General features: G+C 40.7%; 1 protein-coding gene across 8 annotated transcripts in view; it reads right to left on the bottom strand.

Moving 5' to 3' along the window:
* The window catches only part of SYT16 (synaptotagmin 16), a 328,233-nt gene that overhangs the window by 50,528 nt on the left and 255,513 nt on the right, over window positions 1-22,192 (bottom strand). For 7 of the 8 annotated variants that reach the window (XR_008513308.2, XM_054530720.2, XM_063715588.1 and 4 more), the window contains 3 exons: window positions 14,037-14,249; window positions 8,448-8,704; window positions 2,625-3,065 (listed from right to left, as the gene is read on the bottom strand). Coding sequence is in view for 7 of the 8 variants with exons in the window: in XM_054530720.2 (XP_054386695.2) it covers window positions 2,625-3,065; window positions 8,448-8,704; window positions 14,037-14,249 (911 nt within the window). In the remaining variant the exon portion in view is untranslated. The remainder of the gene's footprint in view (window positions 1-2,624; window positions 3,066-8,447; window positions 8,705-14,036; window positions 14,250-22,192) is intronic. The other variant, XM_054530721.2, reaches the window with a different exon arrangement.

Raw genomic sequence — 22,192 nt, 5'->3', positions numbered from 1 at the left:
GAGAGTTAATAATACATTCAATATAGACTCAAATTCCCTCCTGTGTAATCTGTGCTTAGATGTTTCTAAGGAACCCCTCCACTCCAGGCCTGAGGTTTGTTTCTGTTCTCTGCAGCTCCTTGATGAATATGGCAATACAGGAGGTGTTGTGTCTTAACTATAAAAGAAATGACCACTGGACGTCTACCCCCACATAGAACATTTGGCTCCTAGTTCTGCTTAAGGTTGTTAAATATATGCCAGGTGCCAAATTTTGCCTTTTAAAGAAATAACTTACATTACAAATGAGCACTTTTACAACTGTTTGAGGAAAAAAGACAACACATGGGTTGTGGGTCTCAGCGACCTGGCAGGCACCAAGTGAGCCCAGGAGAACCTGAGCTTTCTGTCACGTTTATTCATGGGCACGCTTCTCCTGAGCACCTACCCTTCCCCACCAGGCACAGGCACGTTGGGAGGAGGAGTGCAAAATTGAGCAGGACACTGATTGTCCCTCAAGGCACGGGAGTAGGAATCAGTCCTGTGGGGGCAGGCAATCCTGTCCCCCGAAACACCATCTCCTCCACCAGAAACAAGGGCATTAGACTTGACTTAAACCTTTCTTCTCAATGTCTGAAATCATTTCTTCAAATTTCTGACCAGAAACTCAATAATTAGAACCAATAAAAGGAATCAAATATTCTGCCCATCTGCAGGAAAGTATCCTGTTTACCAAACCACAGACATTTCTGCAGAGCGCCCCCCTACCTAACCCGAGGCTGTATGGAACACAATTTGTAAATGGCAGGGCTAGGTGGTTGTGATAGATGCCTTACAGACCCTGCTGTCTAGAAGATAAAAATTCAACAGTGAAATATTTGCTTACTTTTAAGTGAGACTCACTCCCCCTCCTGTGCTCCTATAAAAGCTTCCCGCTGTGGCACCTGTCACTCACTGCTTGCTTCTCCCATCAAATTCTGAATCCGTATAAATCTCTCAGTCCCTGGTGCTTAGCCTAATGTCTGGCACATAACTATGCTCAACAAATAACTGGTGAATGAAAGATTTTCACCTGCAAAGTTCTTTTACACTAGCTCATTTTCCCCATTCAACTCTGTGCCACCAGCACACAGCATAGGGCCTAGCAAGCATAAATACGGGTGTGATCATCCCCATTCCCAAGCTCTATCACGCAGGATCCCTTCTGATCTCCATTGCATTCTGTTCTCCATCATTTCAGATGTGCTTTACTCAGATAGTAAGAAAAAAGGGAGATCTGAGCAGAGATGAGACGTCATCTGGCTTATACTTTAAAAAGCTCATTCTGGCTCCCATGTCCAGAAGAGTCTGTAGAGGCAAAGGCAGAAGTGGAAAGACCACCACTGAGCAGCTATTTCAGTAATGCAGCAGAGAGCCAGGTTCTGGTTGTACCTGAAGATAGAGCCAATAGGATTTCAGGTGGAAAACAGAAAAGTCACAGACGACTTCTGAGATTTTTGACCCCAGCAATTGGAAGAATGAAACTGCCTTTAAGCAACATGGGGAAGACTGCAGGTGGAATAGATTTAGGGAGGCAAAAATCAGGATTTCAAGCCTGAAGATGTTAATTTTGAGACATCATTGGACATTTAAGTAGACGGATCTGCCACCACTACAGTCCAGCCTTTCTATCTCCTTTGTTCTTCCTCAGATATGACAAGCTTCCCCCCTCCCCTGGCCACCCCACATCCTGACTGCTTGCATGTGCTGTTCCGTCTATCTAGAACTCTCATCCTCCTCACGTCACCAGCGTCACTCTCTCAATGCTTTGAGTTCTGGTGTTTTATCACCACCTCAAAGAAACTTTCTCTGATCCTCTAAACAAGCAGCAGCCTATCACTCTCTCTCCTTGCCTACTTGGCCACCACTAGATTGCAAGCTCTCCAAGGACAGAGGCATCACCTGCTTAGTTCTTTCCTGCATCCACTTTGCCTATACCATAATTGACAGTAAACATCTCTGAATGAACGACTGATTGACCCCAGAGCCTAGAGAGCTCCCTGATCTGTTAACATAGTTTTGTAAAAGGAGATGGGCATACTACATGACATATAACCCACAGCAGTAGTGAGATGCCCATCCTGTAGGCCTGTAAATTATGACACCTTTCCTTGAAACCCTGTGGCAAGCAGGGAAATGGGGTATGAGGGAAGACTGTAGTAATACAAATGAAAGGTTTCAGAAGCAGCTGAAGTTCTGGGCTGCTATCTCAGTCTGTCCCAGCATACCCGTTAAGAACCTTGCCCAGAAAGTCCCATCTCTGAGATTCATCATGATGCAGATTGGGGGCAGGAGGAGTAGGATCAGTTATCCACAAACCAGAAGGCCAAGCCACCTTCCTTGTTTTTCTCCATGCCCTCTACCACACTGCTGCCCTCTTGTCCTAAAATGGACAGGGCATTTATCCATCAGGTTATCAGGAAGACAGGCATGAAAGACCCATTGTACCATGAAGTGCAAATCATGGCTTACAAGGGGGAGGAGAGCCAAATGGAAAATTAAATTAAAGTCTCTGAATTCTCAGACTGAATGTACTAAATCAAGGGCTGACAATCCCAGGTCTTCGAACACACCACGTCATTAGCAGCACCATTTAACATACTCACGCTTATATTACTTCTTGGCTCCAGAACCAGAGTCACTTTCATTTCCCCTTCTGGGTGCAGGTGGCTGAGATAGAATAGTTTCTCTCCCATCATTCTCTCTCGGGTCATCTTCCGGGCAGCGTACAGGCGGAAGCGGACAGCACACGCAGCCACGTCTCTGGGCTCCAGCTTAGCAAAGGTGACCTTCTCCCTGAAGACGGGGTTGGGCCCTCTCTGTATGTTCGTCCTGCCCCTCTGTTTCTTACCAGGCAGCAGCACTACATGAACTTGCCAGGAGTTGACACCACTTCGGTCCTTATCTGGGAGGCCCTGTGCCCTCACAATGGTCACTGTGAGCTTCTGGCTGGCGGCTCTATATTCAAAGATGACATCTAGGTCACCGCACTTTGAGATGGGCTCTGAGACCCCAGATGGCACCTGCAAATTGGTCCTGTCCTGTTCCTGTTGCAGGCAGAGGAAACAATTAGAAATGGAAATGATGATCCCAATTACATTTTGGCCAGTTGGTGCCCCTTTGGGCTCCTTCAGAATCCCTGCTTTCTAACTGCCAGTGTATTCCCTCTATATCAGATAGGTCTGTTTACTGGTCTATCGCTGCATTAAACTGTGAATTCTTTGACGGCAAAGTGCCTAGCATATGGTGCGCCTTCGTGAATGTTTTTGGAATGGATAACTAAAGCTTTTATATTTTTGCAAAGTGTTTTCATATATACTGCCTCTCAAAAAGCACAATTGCCCAGGATCATTGAAACCAACTGAGATGCTAAATCTAAAATTAAGTCAACAGGCAATTGTCCATAGGCGACTTTTCCTTGTGTCCCTAAATACAGATGGTTGAGCCTGAGCCTGTTCTCCACAGGCAAGAGCTTTCTACAGACAAGAATTTTGATGGGAGTCCCAGGAAGGTGATGCTTCAGTATATTTTCAATCTAAGTGGGAGAAAAGGTTTAGGGCTGAGCTTCTCAAACTTTAATGTAGACCTAAATCATCTGAGGATTCTGATTCAGTAGGTCTGGAGTGGAGCTTGAGATTCTGCCATTTCTGGGACATGCACAAGGGATGTTGATGCTGCTAGCCTCGGCTCACACTTTGAGCAGCAAGCGTTTAGGAGGACACCTCCACAGCCCTTTAGTAAACAGCAACACTGAGCCTGGAGCCAGAACACCTAAATGGAAATCATAACTCTACCACCAACTAGCTTTTTTACCCTGGCCAAATAGACCAGCATCTCGGTATTCTAGCTTAAAAATCCACATTAATGTGCCTACTTGCTGGTGTGCTGTTGTGAGGTTTTCATTGATATGAAAATACCTGGCTCAGACCAGGCTGCATAAATATCTATTCCCACCACTGGACTGGTGCTACCTATTCTCAAACACACATCCCTCTTTATGGAATGTCGCCCTTGGGTAGCAATTTACTTGCAGCCACTCAGATCTGATAACCTTACTGGGAAAACTGACCTGAGCTGCATTTATTGTAATGAACCACCCCACTAAAAATTATAAATAATGTCAATAATAATTCTATTTTTCTCTGAAGGCATGATCCTTACCTATAACTAAACTTTGAACTGATTCTTATTGCAAACCAGTTCTTATTTATGCAATTGAACACCAGACCTTGCTAATTTAGAGATCTCACTTCAAATTATAATAAAATGCCTCAAAATGTGCATCCATAAATGAAACTTTCCCACATAGTCTGGGTGAAAGTTCATGGTTCTCTGGGTTCATATTTCCTTAGGAAGCCCAGGCCTACCACTTACTAGCTCTATGACACTGGGCAAGTTATTTAATCCTTTTCATGTTCTATTTTCCTCAACTGTAAAATGGAGATGGTGCCTTCTGTGTAGGGATGTTATAAAAAGTAGAGGACTTGACAGACAGCAGACATCTAATAAATATCCCTTTCTTTTAAGATTCAAATTAGCCTGCAAGAAAATTTAGATTTCTTGTAAAATAAGTGAAGCTTCTTATATCCTTTCCTCTGAGCATGCAATCATGCATGAGTGTTTCTATTCAGAGGTACTTAGTTTCAAGTGATAAAAGTGGTTGCTATAGAGACTTTTGAATACAACTGACTAGTGTATATATATTAGAAGCAAGTCTCCAAGGATTTAGGCCAACTCAAAAATCAAGTCAGAATCTTCTCTCAAGCTCCCTTGTCTCTTCCTAAAACTCCCATCTATTTTAGCCTACTCTTGATCATCTCTGTATTGCATTTCTGACCATAAGTAATAATAGCTAACATCTACTAAGCTATTTCTTATGCCAAATACCATATCAAATCCTTTACAGACTATAAAAATTGGCTCTTAAACACTTCAGATCTTCTTGGCCTTAACTCATGTTCCATCTTCCCCTAAGGCACAGCCTATCTGGGGAAGCCTATCGTTTCAGCCTGGAACTACTCAATAAAGTCTTACCTTCTACCCACACAATATAATTCTCATTTCTTATCATTGGTCTCTCTGTTTACCGCCAAGGCTTAGACAGCTGCAGAATCCTGCTTGACACCAATATATGTAAAGTCTACTTTTTGCCCCATAGTCAGTTGTCCTATCAGTTCATACAGCTTCCTGGAGTGTGATCACACAAGATCAAGCAATTAGCCATACAGAGTGATGGCCAATTCAACTGTGTATTCTCATACTTGATCTCCCTTCTTCCCTGCCTTACTTCCCTTGTCTCGCACTTTTGTTCCCTGGGGTTGCACTCCCAAAGTAGGGAACAAAGCCTTTACTTAGGCTCTGCTTTTTTGAGGAACCCAACTAAGAAACATTATCTTTTTGAATATTTACATCAATGCAATGAGGTAGGTATTGTAATATCTTCATTTTATGGAGGAAGAAACTAAAGCTCAGAAAGACTAAATAACTAACACGCTCTCTCCCCCCAAGCCCAGATCACATTCCCAGACAAGATTATCCAGGACTCATTCCCTGGCAGTTTGAGTCCCGGGCCTGCCTTAACTCATATTCAATACTCAAAATTCCAAACCTTATTTTGAAACATACAGTCTCCTTTCTTCTTCCCCAAACCTTTAGGCATAACTATTTCTACATATATATGTGTGTGTGTGTGTATAGAGAGAGAGCATGAGAGAGAGAGAGAGCGCACAAGATGAAGAGGGGAGAAGACAGAAGGTGGGGGTTGGAATCACACTCTCTGTGGTTTTCACATCCTTTGAGGCCCCTGCTCTTAATGTTAGTTAATAGCTCTTAGTTTTGTCAACTTCAATGCCAAGGTAAAAATATTTTAGTGAATGAGGAGCTCTCTCCACTTATGCATCAGGCTATCTCTTCAGATAAATGCTCACTCCACCTGCAGGTTTCTAAGAGAGTCCTGGGTAGAGCTCCTGACTGTCCTAAGAGCTCCTCTGAATAAACAGATCCTGCCAATGGCTGGGCTTTGGATAGGCCAATTCAAGCTGTGGCCCATGAAAACCGGGCTTTGTGGCCCCTCCCTGGGTTGATTTGAGAAAAAGATTTGTGAATGTTGGTATTTTCATAGCAATTAATTATTTCAACACACTTTACCTCTCACCAGGCAATTGAAGGAGCTCCTCATGTGGGTACTGTTAATACCACTAATCCATCTGACCTTCCTGCAAGGTAAAATCTCTTCATTCTTATCCCCATTTGGCAGATTTTAATTAACTTCTCAAGGCCAACCAATTAATCAGTGGAAAGCAGAGATGAAAAGTGGGACACCTGTCTCCCTGTGTGCTCAAAATCACCAGCCACACTCCCATTGTCTTTCCTGCCAGGCCCTGGGTCTGCAGGAAAAAGCCAAAGGCCTTTGCCAGCAGAGAAAAGCAGAGCTCGAAAATCCATCAGCCTAACAGGTAGTCACACTGCATGACCAGTTTCCTGCTGAGACAAAATAAATGATTCCTTGAGCTCCAATATCCTGGGCTTTTCCTTAAGATGAGAATAGTTGTGTCAAATTGTCAAAACCCATGTAGGTCTAAAGATTTTCTGTCAAATTGAAAGCCTTTCTGTTTTAGTAAGATAGTGTTGATGTCATCTGTGTGGCCTAAAGTAAACAGGCCTACAATATGTTCCTGATGCCAGATACACAGGGGAAGACAGAGTTCTCAATACAGCTAAGAGGCAAATAAATCAATTCTTAAAAGGCAAGCTAAGCCTGCAAAGCAGGCAGTTACGGGAACTGCCTCCGAGTTGGATTTGAAGTTCTACTGTAGGAGCACCAAATTACAGTTTTTTCTCAAAATAGATAGGAGGTTGAATGGAGCACAGAGATGTCTGGGTATTTTTGGAGTCTGAGAACATTTAGTACCCTCAATACTGAGTCTTCTATTAAAGCTCCAGCAGGCAGGTAAATGGGAGGTGACCTGGAGAAGGCACTTCCAAGCCTCTTAGCACAATCACCAAGGAGACAGAGTATCAATAGGCAGGCAAATCGTTTGGTCTGTTTTGTTTTTGGGAGAGAGATTCAAAATATTTTTTAAGTGTTAGTGTGTGGGATTTGATATGGCTTGGTAGTAAACTAACGGGTAAGCAGAGTTTTTTCTTTTTTTAAATAAAATGTATAAAGTAAATGGCTTTGGGTGCCTCTATATGAAGGGCTGCTTTTTAACAAGCCACAAACCACAAACCACATACGTGAGCCACCATTTCTGGTCCTCAGCAGAGACATCTACACAGGGGCACAGATGTGTATGTGTACCCGTCCTTAGATACTACCTACACGCGCCAACGTGTTAGCAGTAAGGCTTGCAAACAGGGTTTTCTGTGATTTTTTTTTTTTTTTTACCTTGAGCATTTAGCATGTGTGACACTCCAAGTCCTAATAAGAGATGCATCCTGTTTATTTTCTCAAATGGATGCTAATAAAATCCATTCACCTCTCTCCTCCTTCCCCCATCCCTGCAAATTATATTAAAGGTTTATATATGTATATGACTTATTTCATCAAAATTAATTTCAAATTAGGTATTAAACACCATTCCTTAATGCCTTCCAATGTCACAGAATCATGATAGGAGGGATCTATCTAATGGAAAAATAACCGTAAGAGCCAGTAAAAGGAAACAATTTGGTAAAATCCTTATCACAGTGCCTGGCATATATTAACTGCTCAATAAATGGTAGCTACTACCATCATCACCTCCAGCCACATCTCTGGACTGATTGTTACATTTATTCTGGACTAAGCTTTAACTGAAAAAGAACTTTGAAAGAAGTATCTTTTATCAGAGGTTTACTACAAAAAGCAGTGTCAATGGCCAGAGGGCCATTACTGATTAATGCTGTCTCCTAGGCACAAAATATATTTTGTATATATTCACAGTGCAAGATCTGCATCATTATACCTTGCATAATTTCACTTGGAAGGCCATTTCATTTTAGTTCAATTTTCAAATAATTTTCATATCAAATAATCATAACTTGAGATTTGGGCTAAATAAAAATAGACTCCACTTAATTGAAACCATGAAGTAAATAAACCAGTCCCTCTAAAGAACTGAAAATTCCATTATTTAAAATTAAGTCTATAAAAAGCCTTTATATAAAAGAAAAGCCTGGCTGTTCCTGGATCCATTCTGCCGCCATTCTTATTTTTATTTTTTATTTTTTTTTACCATTTTTCCTTTTTTTTTCCATTTTGAGAGAAATTTATGATTCTTTTATTGACATGCATGGGATTTTGGTCATCTGGACAAAAATTTATTGCAGATAAAAGTAATGCTTCCTTTCTGGAAATGTTCTTTTTTTTTTAGTGAGATGAGAAAGGAGAGTGGAAAGAGAGGAAGGGGAAAGGGAACCAATGAAAGAATGAAAAACAAATAACTTGCCTCTGGACTCCACATGGAGGAGCTGTCAGTGGCATAGGAATCTTCAAATCCCCGGCTATTAAAAGCTGTCTCCATCTCCAAGCTGCCCTCTGTGGATTGGCGCCTGAGGCTTTGGACCACATTGGACTCTTGGTGAGATGTGCCGTGGTGTTTGGCATCCCCCCTTTCACATGGGGACTGTGAGTGAGCAGGGATGTGGTCATCTTCACCGTAGGAGAGATTCTCAGAATAACGCCGTTGGCTGGCTCCATCCAAATCTAAATTTGCAATAAGAAAACCATTTCAAACACATTATTTTTTAACACCTTTTTACCTAGAGAAATTGAGTAATTGCAGTCACAACAATCAAGATTGCAGAAACAGAACCCATACCAATAATACCTGCAGAAACATAATTCTATCCATACAGTGAAGAAACTTGATCCATAAAATAAAAAGAACATTATCTCATTATGTGGGGTATCAGAAGGCTTAATACTTTTTAAATATGAGTGTAGAGACTATATATTTATGTCAAAAAGATAAAATCAACACAGCATTTTGCTGGAGCTAATGACCACAAGACTTCTGCAATGGATCTAGAAAGCAAAAAGAGTCATCTAATACGGAGATCATATGGTCTCCCGACTCTACCATGCTTCCTTTTCTCTTCAGTGTTTACTATATAACCCTCTGCTCAAAGAGCTTCGGTGACCCTACCAAGTAAAAAGTTCCCTCCTTGATCCATGGTCTTGGATTGATATGATCTGAGTTTAAATCCTGTCTCTGCCATAAGAACCCGGACAATATTCAAATTCTCTGAATCTTTGCTTCTTTATCTACAAAATGATAAAAGCCATCAGAAGATCACTGTGGACACATGAAATAATATTCACCTGGCAGCCAGCAGGCCTTCCATAAATATTAGCGTTGCTTACCTGCCTGGCCTGAACTGGCCTCATCCAACCCATCCAACCCCATTTTCCACTGCTTCCCAAGTGACCATGTCTCATTCCTCTGGTCTCACTGGTTTATGAAAATGCTAGCTGTGTATTTCTGCTCACAGTGCCCCTCAGATCCTCCCTGTGTCCTGTCCTCCCTCCCCATACAAAGCACCAACAACTCCTGAGACTTCCCTGACTCCTTCAGTCTCCACACTTTTCTCTCTCAGCACCCCTCACCCCCATTCATCCCTTTCGTCTTCCTACATGTCAAGAGTGTCCTCAGATGATCAGGAAAAGCTGGCAGGGTCTTCCTAGGAAATAGCTGCCCCCACTATTTGCCTCCTACACCCAAAGAGAAATTGAGGATCTCTTATCTCTTTGGCCTCTTTTCTCCTCCAGCAGACCCCATCCCAGGATGAAAGAAAACTAGAGATTTAGACAGGACAAGGGAGTGGGTTGGCAAAGTCTATGTCATAAAGCTCTTATATATACATTGTATGGTAGCAATTGTTTTCCCTTGTTAGCCTTATACCTCAGCTATTAATAGAATGTAAGCTTCTGGATGGTAGTAAGCCACATATATCTACTGCATAGTCTTTATCTGCCAGTGCGTTATTACTTACCCTTCAGAGAACTTTAAAGTCTAGGTAGGTAACAAACATTGAAAGCAGCCAGGTATGCAGCAATATGAGTGGTGGTGACAGGGGTTCACCAGAGTACATGACCCATGTATAGTAAGCATTCAAACTTTAAAAATATGTTATCAACCAGACCATATAAAAACATCTTCAGGCAGATCCTCGGGGCAGAACTTCAGACTCCTGATATGGGGTTTTGTAAAATCACAGCAGGCCATTGAGAAAGTTCCCTATCTTCCTCGTTATCCTTAATTATTCAGTTCAGACCCCTTGGAAACACTTTTATAGGACATCACAAAATTTTTACATCCAGACTTTTGGTTATTTGGCAAACATCCTAAAAACAGGCCACACAAAATGACAGAACAGGGAAAAATCCACATGCAAAAACCTACAACATAAAGCAGGATTTTCTTCTAAGTCTCTAATTAGCACACCCATTCCTCACATATGCGAACAGTAAAATGTCCTATTAAACAGTGGGTCATCCATCAACATGTGTACAACCCAGCAGGATTTCAGCACAAAATTTTACTTTGCCAAGAAATTACCCCCATAAAACTCCTACGGTGATAATACCAAGATCAGTAATAAGAGAATTTTCAAAAGCTACATTAAGCCTTGAAAAGTTATTCATAACTGAAAAACATAAGAATGATATTAATGTAACAAACCATTTTCCATGACAGACAAGCAAGGAATGAATTAGAGAAGCAAATCTGGGGTACAAGTCAAGTTGTGAGGAGGAGGAAAGGGAAAGGTGAATCACCTTTCCATAAAGCAGTCTTCCCGTGCCTTTAAATTAAAGAAGATCATGACACCTTCAACACACGCACAAAAGTAATTGCCTGTTGTCAGAGAAATGTATCCTGGCTTCTTAGAAATTATAGGCCATAACTATGTCACATCAACCAAATTTATTTTAACAGAGAAATTCTTCCACTTGCTTAGTCCATATCCCACTTTGATGGAATAAAACCCCATTATTCAAATACTTTTTTCATACTCCCAAACCTCTCTCCCTGATCACCACCCAAATACAAAGACTTCTGCTTACCATCTGTGATGGCAAGTTTTATGTGTCAATTTGGCTAGACTATAGGTGCCAATTACTCAATCAAACACTAAATCTAGGTATTGCTGTGAAGGTATTTTATAGATGTGATTAAAGCCTATAATCAGTTGACTTTAAGTAAAGGAGATTATCCTACATAAGCAGTCAGCTGAAAGACCTTAAGAGAACTGAAGTTCCCTGGAGAAGAAATTTAACCTAAGAACTACAGCTTCAGCTCATGCCTAGAGTTTCCCCCTACCTTTCCCTACAACCTTTCCCGCAAATATGGGGGCTGTGTATTTCTGTTACCTAGCCAGCCACCACCTTCATATAAATCCATTCTTTGCAATGAATCTCTTGGGGTACACACACACACACACACACACACACACACACACACACCCCTACCTGCATGTGCAGGTGTTTGTATGTACATATACATTCTGTATGTACATATATGCATGTAACCCTGCTGATTCTAGTTCTCCAATTGAACCATGACGGATATACTGTCTCAAACAAAACTAAGTACACATTCTGGAGACAATTGAGCTGGTTTTGAGGACACCAGAGTAATAATATCTAGCTTGTAGGAAATATCCTCAGAATAACTATTCCATACACAAAAATAAGGTTACCGCTAGAAAAAAAAAAAAAAAAAAGCCCCAGGAAATGGACTATTATTCTGCAGCTAACCTTTCATGCCTAAAGACCTTGCATACAGGCCTCCAATCCAGACCACTTAGACCAAAAACCCTCTTTAATGTTATCAGGAATGCACTGACAATTACTGTGCAATAACCCTAAATCAGATGCACAGGAAAAAAGAGAACTTGCTTGGAATATGGTTCTAAATAGCCTCACCACAGAATCTAGAATGAAGGATTTCACTTAAGATGAAATATGAGACAACCTACCAATAGCTCATTCATGTTTCAGATTTTACTTGGATTTGGCCCTTTAATTTCACTGTCCAACACTTTTGAATGCATTTTTAAAGTGGAAGAACTGTTTCTACAACTAAATTTAATCTTACAAAACAATGTTTACAGTGGAATAAAACAGCTAAATAGAGACTAGGCATACCAAAAAATTCCTCTCTGGAGTGCATGCTTAATCTTTTCATGATTCTTTACCACTGAAAAAAATCCACCGATATAAAGATGAACAAAAAAAATCAAGCAATAAAAACCATGTTAACATTTCCATGGCATCTGCTAACCTAAAATTTGACATGGGGCTATTTCTATGAAAATCCTGCTGATTTTCTTCAAAATCTACAGGTACTTCATTCAATGCAGTAGATTTTTTTCCTCTTTAACCTCTTCTATCACCATCTGTCTAAAATTCAGAATTGCCAGTTAGGACAAGAGATAATTTGTTGCTCATTCCAGGAAGGATAAGGGTTAGAATGGTTGTCAGAACTCTCAGAACATCAGCCATTTGTGTAAATCAGAAGCCAGACACTTGGGCTTTTGGGAAATGGGGCCATTAGCTTTAGGATTAAACAAGCTGTTCTCAGGGAATCAACTGCTATTAACTTTCATTAGCTAACATTTGCCCTCTCAATGGAGAGAAAGGAATGCTGTGATGTAACATCAGAGAAAGAGAAAAGCCAAGAGAGGGGGTGGGGAAATGACAGTGTCAGCGGCCACTGATGTTGTGGTTCGGTTATATAAGGCCTTTACTTATTAATTTGAGCTAAAAAGAATGGCAATAAAATACATGATGTTGGCTTATGTCAATAAGTCAGACTACATGACAGATAGCAAGTTATTCCTGCTGAAAATTAGGGGTCTTTTTGTTAATTCCACCTCTTTAATCCTTTATTCTGTCTGCTCGTCCTGTGCTCATCCTCAAATCAAAATTTCTTCTGTTTTATCTTCTTTCAATTTCTGCACCCTCCTTTTTATCTGTCTGGGTTTGAAAACATGGAACATCTACAGCTATGCCCTCATTTGACTGACCACCTTCCCAAAAGGAAAGAAGGAAAGGTTAGAGAGCTCAGGTAACTGAGACCAGGTCATGAAGGTGGGTGGCATAGCATTTTCTCTTGCTTTTTTACCAAATACACTTCACAGACCCTTCCCTGTTACAATGGCTGTGTCTATTCAGGGCTCTGGGCATAAAGGACTCAGATAGATACCTTGACCTTTGCTTGGGAAAGCACAAAGAAATAGGGTACTGCTCTGTTTGCATCCTCTCTCCAGGTTACTTTGGGTCTATGTTAGGGAGGGGACGACCTGTAACAAGGTCTGCCCAACATCCCAAGCTGGCCGCCCTACCTTTGAGTATCCCCTCCCCTTTGTGAAATGTAAATTTAGGATGATGATGCTGGAGAATGACATAAGACTTTCTGCTTACCCAGTCATTTTCATGCAGGTGGAGTGTGTCAGAAACTACAGGGACTGAAGGTAAGGATGCAGGGGCATGTGCTGTTTGAAAAAGGTTATTTAATATTATTACACTACTTTTTTTATTTGAAAGATAAAAATACCCATTGCTTTCATAATGCAAACTAATTAGAAGAAAGGCTTCAAAATATCTTCGGGAGTTATATAGGTATGTGGAAAACTTATTTTATGATTCTAAATGGGAGAAATGGCACAGACTCTCAATGTCAGTGGACAGGTACGTGACATTTTCGTATTTATCAAAAGGGAACAAGATTTGCTAAGCTCAATAAATACTATTCTAAATTTAGGAAGAAGTGGCCAATAAGAAAGAAAGGGAAGGGGTCCCACAACCTAGTATCGAGACCCACCCACTTCTGATCCATTCCCTCTCTCAACCTCCTGCATGGCAGTCCCCTTGGGAGGTTTAAAGCAGCCCCTTTGCTCCACGTACTGCATCTTGTCTCATTTTCTTTTCCTCTCTGGACTCTCAGATGCAGAGTGCAGAGGTTGAATAACTCAGATGCACTCTTACCCTTGGCCATCCCTGGTCTAAAGAAAGGGTGTGAGGCAATGAATACCTTCGCAGGCAGATACTTCTGTGCCATCTTCTCCGTGTGTCAACAACGAACGGCTGAATTTTGGTTTCTGCTCCAATCCTGTCTGCTTTCCTTTCTCAGATGTCACTGAACGGAAACTCTGGGACCGGGACACGGAAATCTCAAATTGTTTGATCACCTCCTCGTCACTGTCAGAAGATGTGGACAGCTCTTCGTCATCCCCAAAGCTGTTGACTGGGAGTAAACAAGAGCCATGAGTCTCCTGTGTGGCCTATGTACTCGAATACAGAGATAGACTCTCCAGGAAAACAGAAGAGAAGAACATGGACAATGAGTTTGAACGAAGGCACACTCAAACTGGATAGAAAAAAATTTAAAGCACTTCTGCAACACAAATTTGAGTCCAAAGCAAAGAATGCTCATGAAGGTAATTAGAAATACAGTATATAGCTAGAACCCAAGATAAATCATTGGGACACCCAAAATCATCATAATGAACCCTCACGTTGAGCCAGGCAGCTCTGCTGATTTGGTATGTTGTTTAAATGTGTTCATAACTGGAAACAGAACGTTTATCAGTACATTTGCCTTATATGCAGTTCTAGTCAATGACCATGGGATGTATGCTCTTCATCTCATCTAATTTATTAAAACACACATAGCCAATCCCCACTTCAGAGAAGGAATATTTACAACACGATTTTCCAAAAGCTTTCTAGTTTTGAAAAAAGACTCCACCAGGCGCAGTGGCTCACGCCTGTAATCCCAGCACGTTGGGAGGCCGAGGTGGACAGATCACTTGAGGTCAGGAGTTCCAGACCAGCCTGGCCAACATGGTGAAACCCTGTCTCTACAAAAAATACAAAAATTAGCCAGGCACGGTGTCAGGAGCCTGTAATCCTGGCTACTCGGGAGGCTGAGACAGGAGAATCACTTGAACCCAGGAAGTGGAGGTTGCAGTGAGCTGAGATCGCACCACTGCACTCCAGCCTCGGTGACAGAGTTAGACACCGTCTCAAAAAAAAAAAAAAAAAGAAAAGAAAAAGAAGAGAAAAGAGACTCATTGTGTGTGTGTGTGTGTTTTAACTCATTTAGAAATTTTCTGAATCTTTCTCAGCATCAACAACCCAACCTTTGAAAAATAAGTTGTATTGTATATATTTGAGGTTTACAACATGATGGTATGGGATACATACAGATAGTAAATTGGTTCCTAGAGTGAAGCAAATTAACATATCTATCACCTCACATAGTTACTTTTTTGTGTAACAAGAGCAGCTGAAATCTACTTATTCCACAAAAGCTCCTAATGAAATATAGTTTTATTCACTATAATCCATATCTTATAGGTTAGATCTGTAGACTTGTTCATCCTGCATATCCGCTTTGTATACTTTGACATGCATCCCTATTCCTGCCCCTTGGTAACTTTTTTTTGTTTGTTTGTTTTTTTAAGATTCCACATCTAAGTGAAATGATGCACTATGTCTCTTTCTGTGTCTGGCTTATTTCATTTAGCATAATGTCCTCCAGTTCCATTCATGTTAGGGCAAATGGCAGATCTCCTTTTTAAAAATTTTTTTTCATTGTCAATATAAAAATCTCATTCCTTTCTAAGGCATATTTATGTACCACAATTTCTTCATCCCTTTGTCCATTGACGGACACTTAGGTTGTTTCCTTATCTTGGCTACTGTGAATAATGCTTCAGTGAGCATGGGAGTGCAGATACCTTTATAAGGTGGTGATTTCACCTCCTTTAGTTATATACCCAGAAGATGGACTTGTGGATCATATAGTAGTATATTATTAATTCTTTTTCTTTTCTTTGAGACAGAGTCTCGCTCTGCCACCCAGGCTGGCGTGCAGTGGCACAATCTCAGCTCACTGCAACCTCTGCCTCCAGGTTCAAGCAATTCTCATGCCTCAGCCACCAGAGTAGCTGAAATTACAGGCATGCACCACCATACCCAGCTTTATTTTTTATTTGTTTGTTTTAGTAGAGACAGGGTTTCACCATGTTGGCCAGGGCCTCCCAAAGTGTTGGGATTACAGGCGTGAGCCACCATGCCCCTGGCCTATTGTTAATTTATTTAGGAACCTCTATACTGTTTTCCATAACAGCTGCAACCATGTACATTCCCATCAACAGTGTGCTAGAGTTCCTCCTTCTCCATAACCTCACCAACACACGTTGTCTTTTGTGTTTTTGATAATAGCCTTCCTAATGAAACACCCTTTGAATTATTCATACACTTTTCCCACACCCTTGATATACCAGCACACGGGTCCTCTTTCAGTTTCTCCAACAGGCCGAGATTGTTCCTGCTGTTGAGCTCTTTGACTTTGTTGTTCCTTCTGCCTCCCCCAGGTGTTTACATGTCTGGCTCCTTCACATCGCAGGTCTCAGCTTGACTGGCACTTCATCCTACAGTCCTCCCTGAACATCCTCCCTTAAGTAGTTGCCTTCATAGCACTAAGCTTTAGTTCTCTGTTCTCCCCTACAACTTCCATGAAAATAAGGATATTTCCTATTTTGTTAACTGATGTCTCTCAATATGTAAAACAATGCCTGCTCCACAGTAAGTAGTTCATAAACTCTTATTAAATATTGAATGACTTGGTGAATACCCAGAGTTCTCCTAAGGCTGAGTGTATATCCATGCACACACACATACACACACACACACACACACACGCACACACATGGTTCCCTGTGCTTAGAATACTCTTCTCCAGCCCCTATATACACTAGTCAGGAATCTAACTCATCATTGAGGTCTCAGCTTAGACATCACTTCTTCCAGAAAGTCCTTCCCTGACCTCTTACAGCAGGTTAAGAGCTCCCTGCATGTGCTGTAAAACAATTTTCTGTTCTCTCTTGTCAGTGCTCCCTCGGATGCCATGGCAGCATTACCTATCTAACTGCAAGTTACCCCACCTAATCTGCATATACCATGAGGGTGAGGAGCACATCAGACTGCCCACCTTTGCATCCAGGCCCTATCTCCAAGCCAGGCACAAAGCAGACTACTCTGTAAATATTTGCTGAATGTGAATTGGAAACCATAAATAATGGGGAATAATTTTTCATCATTTTATATCCCAAAGTCACACAGTGATTCCAGAGAAGAATATGGTTGTTCATTCACAGATGGGTCCTGAAGATCACTTCTGAATCAGAAGCTAGGAAGGAATAAAAAGCCATATTTCAAGTGAGAGAAAATAATTTTAAACACCAGCCTGGTCAAAACATGTATTCTCTGGCTTGTCTAAGAGCTGACATTCCTGAGGTTCTTTGGAAGACTAGCAATAATAACACACTTACTGAGTGCTCATTATGTGCCATGCACTGTCATAAGTGCCTGACACATAAAACCTTTACAACTATTTCCATTTTTCCAAGAAAACTGAGGCAGACAGAAGTACACAGCTGGCAGAAGATCACACTGCCAATTAAGAGCAGAACCAAGATCCGATTTAAAGCAGCCAGTCTCTAGCACCCACATTTCTAATCATAGTGCTGGAGAATCAGAGAGAGGTGGTGGAAAGAACTCTCACTCTGTGTACTCACATTAACTAGTGGAGCTCCTGTGGCCAAGTCTTTTAACCTCTCTTATGCCTTGTGTTTTGATCATTTTAAAGGTCTGGATCATCTCCCAGGTCTTTTCTAGCTCTAAAATTCTCCAACTCCAAACTTCCTGCTGGACATGCATCAACATTTGATTTGTTTTTCACTGATCTTCTCTTTTATGGAACAGCTTCTCCATGAACATAAGAGTACATCTTTGTCATCTCACTTAATTCTATTGGCTGCATCTAACGCCACAGTAGGGCTTGAAAATCTAAGTGTCAGAAGAGACTAGATTTCCCAGCATTACTCCAATAAGCTATGCAAATACCATTCCATCAGAAAACCACCATAATGACCAGTCTTTTCACACCTCCATGTGCTGGGCATAGCACTCTAGGATGGGATGGACCAATGCATATAGGAGAGATCCAGGGACAACAGGAACAAAATCAAACTACTTCCACCTCTAGAGTACAGGACCAGCTAAGCACCTGGGGAGATACATGAATGTGAGGGGTGTCTGGATTAGACAACAATTGGAGTGCTTTCCAACTCTGAGATTCCATTCTAATTTATATTTTTAGGCCAATTTTTAAAATTTAAGTAGTCATAAGTCATCCATTTCAAATCAGTTAGCCAATGCATGGATATCTTTCCATCTATAAAATTAATAATTGCAACTAATTTATTAGTATATGGTTCTTGATTTTTTTTCAGTGAGCCATTGATCATCCACAGAGCAAAAATTCTCCTTGCCTGATATACAATCATACAGCAGTTATAACATATATACCAGCTACCTTCTTAGGACTTTGCATCTACCCATTCCATGAAGTAGGAATTTTATTCTGATTATATAGATAGAAACAAAAGACAGAGAAAAGTTAAGTAACTTGTCATAAGGCAACAAATTTAAGACATTACCAAAGTTGGGACTTAAGTGTAGCATCTATGTCCCTAACCACTGTGCATATCATCAGATTTCATTGCATTAGGAAGCTGAAGCCCTATCTAGCTTACTCCTCATAGTAAGGTTCAGGGAGCTCTCCTGCTTCCACCCTGAAACCTGTTAAGAGTGCTTTCTTTGTGATGGATAAATGAAGAGCAGAGCAGTGAAAAGGGCAGTAGTAGTGTAGATGTGAGTGCATACAGGCTTATTGCTCCTTGTGGGATTATAAGTACATCTGCACATGCTATTCTAAGCCTCACTCCCCAAGGACCTCAGGGAATTCTCAGTCTAAAAATGAAACCTGCAATCTCTTGCAAAGGCCACTGAGCAGCAATAGAAGTCAATAGTGGCCCTGTTACAGTAATAAAAGCAATCCTTTATGCAGCATTTATCACATGCCAGGCATTGTTCTACTGCTTGACATATGTTAACTTATTCACCCCTCACAATAACCTAAGGAAGTAGGTACTATCATTATCCCCAGGCTATGAATGAAGAAACTAAGGCACAATGAGGTTAATAACTTGCGACAGTCATAACAGTTTATAAGCAGTGGGCCAAGATTCAAACCCAAGCTGTCTTGCTCCGAAGTCCATGCTATTAATAGTCCATTACGCTCCCTCTACCATCTGTTTCTCCATGGAAAAAACTTCTTAAATTCTGGACAAAATGGATGCAACTGTGTTTTATCACCAGAAAAATAAAATCACATACTTTAGGCTGGAAAAGGTTTTCATGAGCATCTATTCCCTCTATTTCACATAGAAAAACTAAAACCAAAAAGCTGAAGTGATTTGCCCACCATCGCATCAAACAAGCACCAATCTAAAGTCTACCATGTTCCAAGTCAGTGGTTTTTCCATAGCATTTTCCAATCTCTCCCCAATGTTTTTTTTTTTTTTTTTCAAATTTCAAGTTTGGTTCTTGTCTATTTGCAAGATCCCAGCTACTTGCCTTTCAATGTATCTATGCTACCAACTAAATAGCTGATGTGGGTTTCATTTAACTTAATCTTTGAAAATCACAAGGTCTCATCTAAGTTGTGACACTTATTTCAGCAATAAGATAGTATTTTCTGAAGCATCATATAAATACCAAGTTCAAATCCCTTTCCAATTAAGTACCAAGGAAATAATACAGTAGAAAATTTTATTAAAATCTTTACCTCTTCATCCAATTAACTTGCTAATGTGACAGAAAAAAAGTTACACAATTATTGTAAATGTGGATACACCTTGAAGCTGAAAGACTGCTCATTTCACTCAATCACAGAATTCAGACAGATCTCAGATATCATCTAAACATCTGCCACCAAAGAGAAGGCTGACTCTCCTGCAATCTTTCTGATACATGTACTCCAGCAGCTTCATCCCTTTATTAACACACAATCAAGGTGCTACTGTGGGCTTCTTGCACTGGCAGGCAGTTAATGAGTTTGACAGGCAGAGAGGTATCCAAAAATGACCTATCAATATCAAGTTCCTATTGCAATGAAGCCAGAGTGTTCCTCTCTCTAATTTTTAATCATTTTTTTTCTAGTTTAAGGAGGAGCAGAGGAAATTCCATCTTTATCTTCCAAAGAGACGGGATGGTGGGGTCTTAGTATGATAGAAACTGGCTGTTGGGAGTAGTATCAGCCACAGCTAGAGTGGTTAAGAGTGCAGAATGTGAAGACAAGCTGACAGAGTTTAAAACTGGGATATTACATTTGCGAGTCTTGGACCTAATCAAGTTCCTTTAATCTCTCTAAACTTCAGTGTCCTCATTTTGATATCCCTTACCTCTTAAAATTGTTGAGAAGACTAAATGAGATAAGCCATGTAAAGGCACTTAGCATATGTCTGGCATATGATATACTTTTTAAATGTTTAACTACTATTGTTATATTCATCGTCTTCATCAGCAACCCCCATCATGTCACTGCCCTTTGTGGAAATCCTTTTCTCCAGCTTGGCATTTATACGCAAAGGAAAGCATGTGCCCTCTCCCAGGGTCTGACTTTGAGAACTCACCATTAGGGTTGTTGTAGTGGAAGGCTGGAAAATACAAGGACTGAGGCAGGAGGAGATAAAGCTGATAGTGTGGGTTGTACTTCCCACCTTACCTTACAATCCTTTTTCCCAAGCCTGGAGGTGGAGTGCTCTGTAGGAGCTAACAACACTGCCTGGAAGTGGGAAGTGCCCAACACCTGCTCATTTTGTTGCTTCTTTTAAGGAAACAAAATTACCAACTGGCGATGCAAAGAGAGGATTTCTTGAGCCTGTCTGCTGCTACTTTACAGATGGAGAAAAAAATTATAAATGATCAGAGCAGCTCCAAGCTTATTAATTCCTTCCCTCCCACATAGGAGCAATGCAGTGGAGGCAAGTATTGCTCACATCGTACAGACGGGAAGTAGAGACAGGTAGGGGTGGGTTGTGCTCAGTGGTGCAGTACCTGAGTGCTACTTTCAACTACAATTTCAGGAAATCCCTTAGATACAAAATTTCTCCAATATCCACAGCAAATGGCTGCCTGTGTTGGTTGGATAAGGATAGAAATAAGGATAAGAAAAAGCAGAAGGGTGATCAAAGATGACAACTGCCCACATTAGATCCTAGAAAAAATGGCCACATTTCTAAAAGCACAATCTGGCCATTCCCGGACTCAAACAAATTAGGAAAAGAGTTTTATAAATTACCCAGTCTTGATTTTTTTCAGACTATTCCCTGAGGAAGTGTAAGGTTCCCCAAAGGAGCTTCAATGCCAATGTAGACGTGGAGGTGTGTAAGGGATGCAATGCACAGGTTGGGCTCTGCACCCTTTTCAATCAGGGCTATTTTGTTTTAATATGCTTTACATTTTCATAAGATTATGCTGGGGGGAGAAGGAAGACTCTGACACATTAAGTTTTAAAAACATTGATGTAAACAAACTCCTTCATTCTCCCTCATCCCCCCCAAATAGAGAAACTAAGGCTGAGGCTACTTAAGAGACTTGAGTACAATCAAATAGCTAGTAAGTGGCAGAAAAAAGATCAACATCTGGTCCTCCTGCAAACATCTGTTTTGTCACCCAAACCTTGTATGAGATGTTTTGACAACTCCATTTCACATAGGAACAAAGCGATGGCACTTGTAATAGTTAAATATGAGTGAGTCATATAGAAAATCTTCCATTACAATTAGTAACATACAAAGCACTATACTAGGAAACAAGTTACAATATTGAAAATTCCAGTTCTGATAATGGCAGAGTGATTCAAACTAACCCCTCTACAAGTAAAAATTATAAATTCACAACAACATTTTTTAAGTCAACTATTTGAAGGCATGGTGAGCAAAAGCAGGCAGAAATTGGAGGAGATCCAATTTCTGAAAGAAGGGAACACAGATTATATATATACTTGCTGGTTTTTTTTCATTGCTGTAGCAGCTACTGAGAAAGAGGTGTTAAAATCTCTAACTTTTATTTTGAAATTTTATTTCCTGTTTTAGTTTGTTACTTCTTCCTTCATGTATTTTGAAGCCCTTAATAGTTGCATACACACTTACAATTTTGTGTCGTCTTGATGAATTGACCACTTTACCACGACAAAACCTACTTCTTTCTTTTTCCTAATACTACTTGTCTTGAAGTCTACTTTGTCTGATATTAGTGTAACTGCACTAGCTT

Source organism: Pongo abelii, chromosome 15 (assembly GCF_028885655.2).
Source record: "Pongo abelii isolate AG06213 chromosome 15, NHGRI_mPonAbe1-v2.0_pri, whole genome shotgun sequence".
Taxonomy (NCBI): Eukaryota; Metazoa; Chordata; class Mammalia; order Primates; family Hominidae; genus Pongo; species Pongo abelii.
The sequence above is the reverse complement of the archived record's forward strand: the minus strand, read 5'-3'. Positions and strand labels throughout refer to the sequence as shown.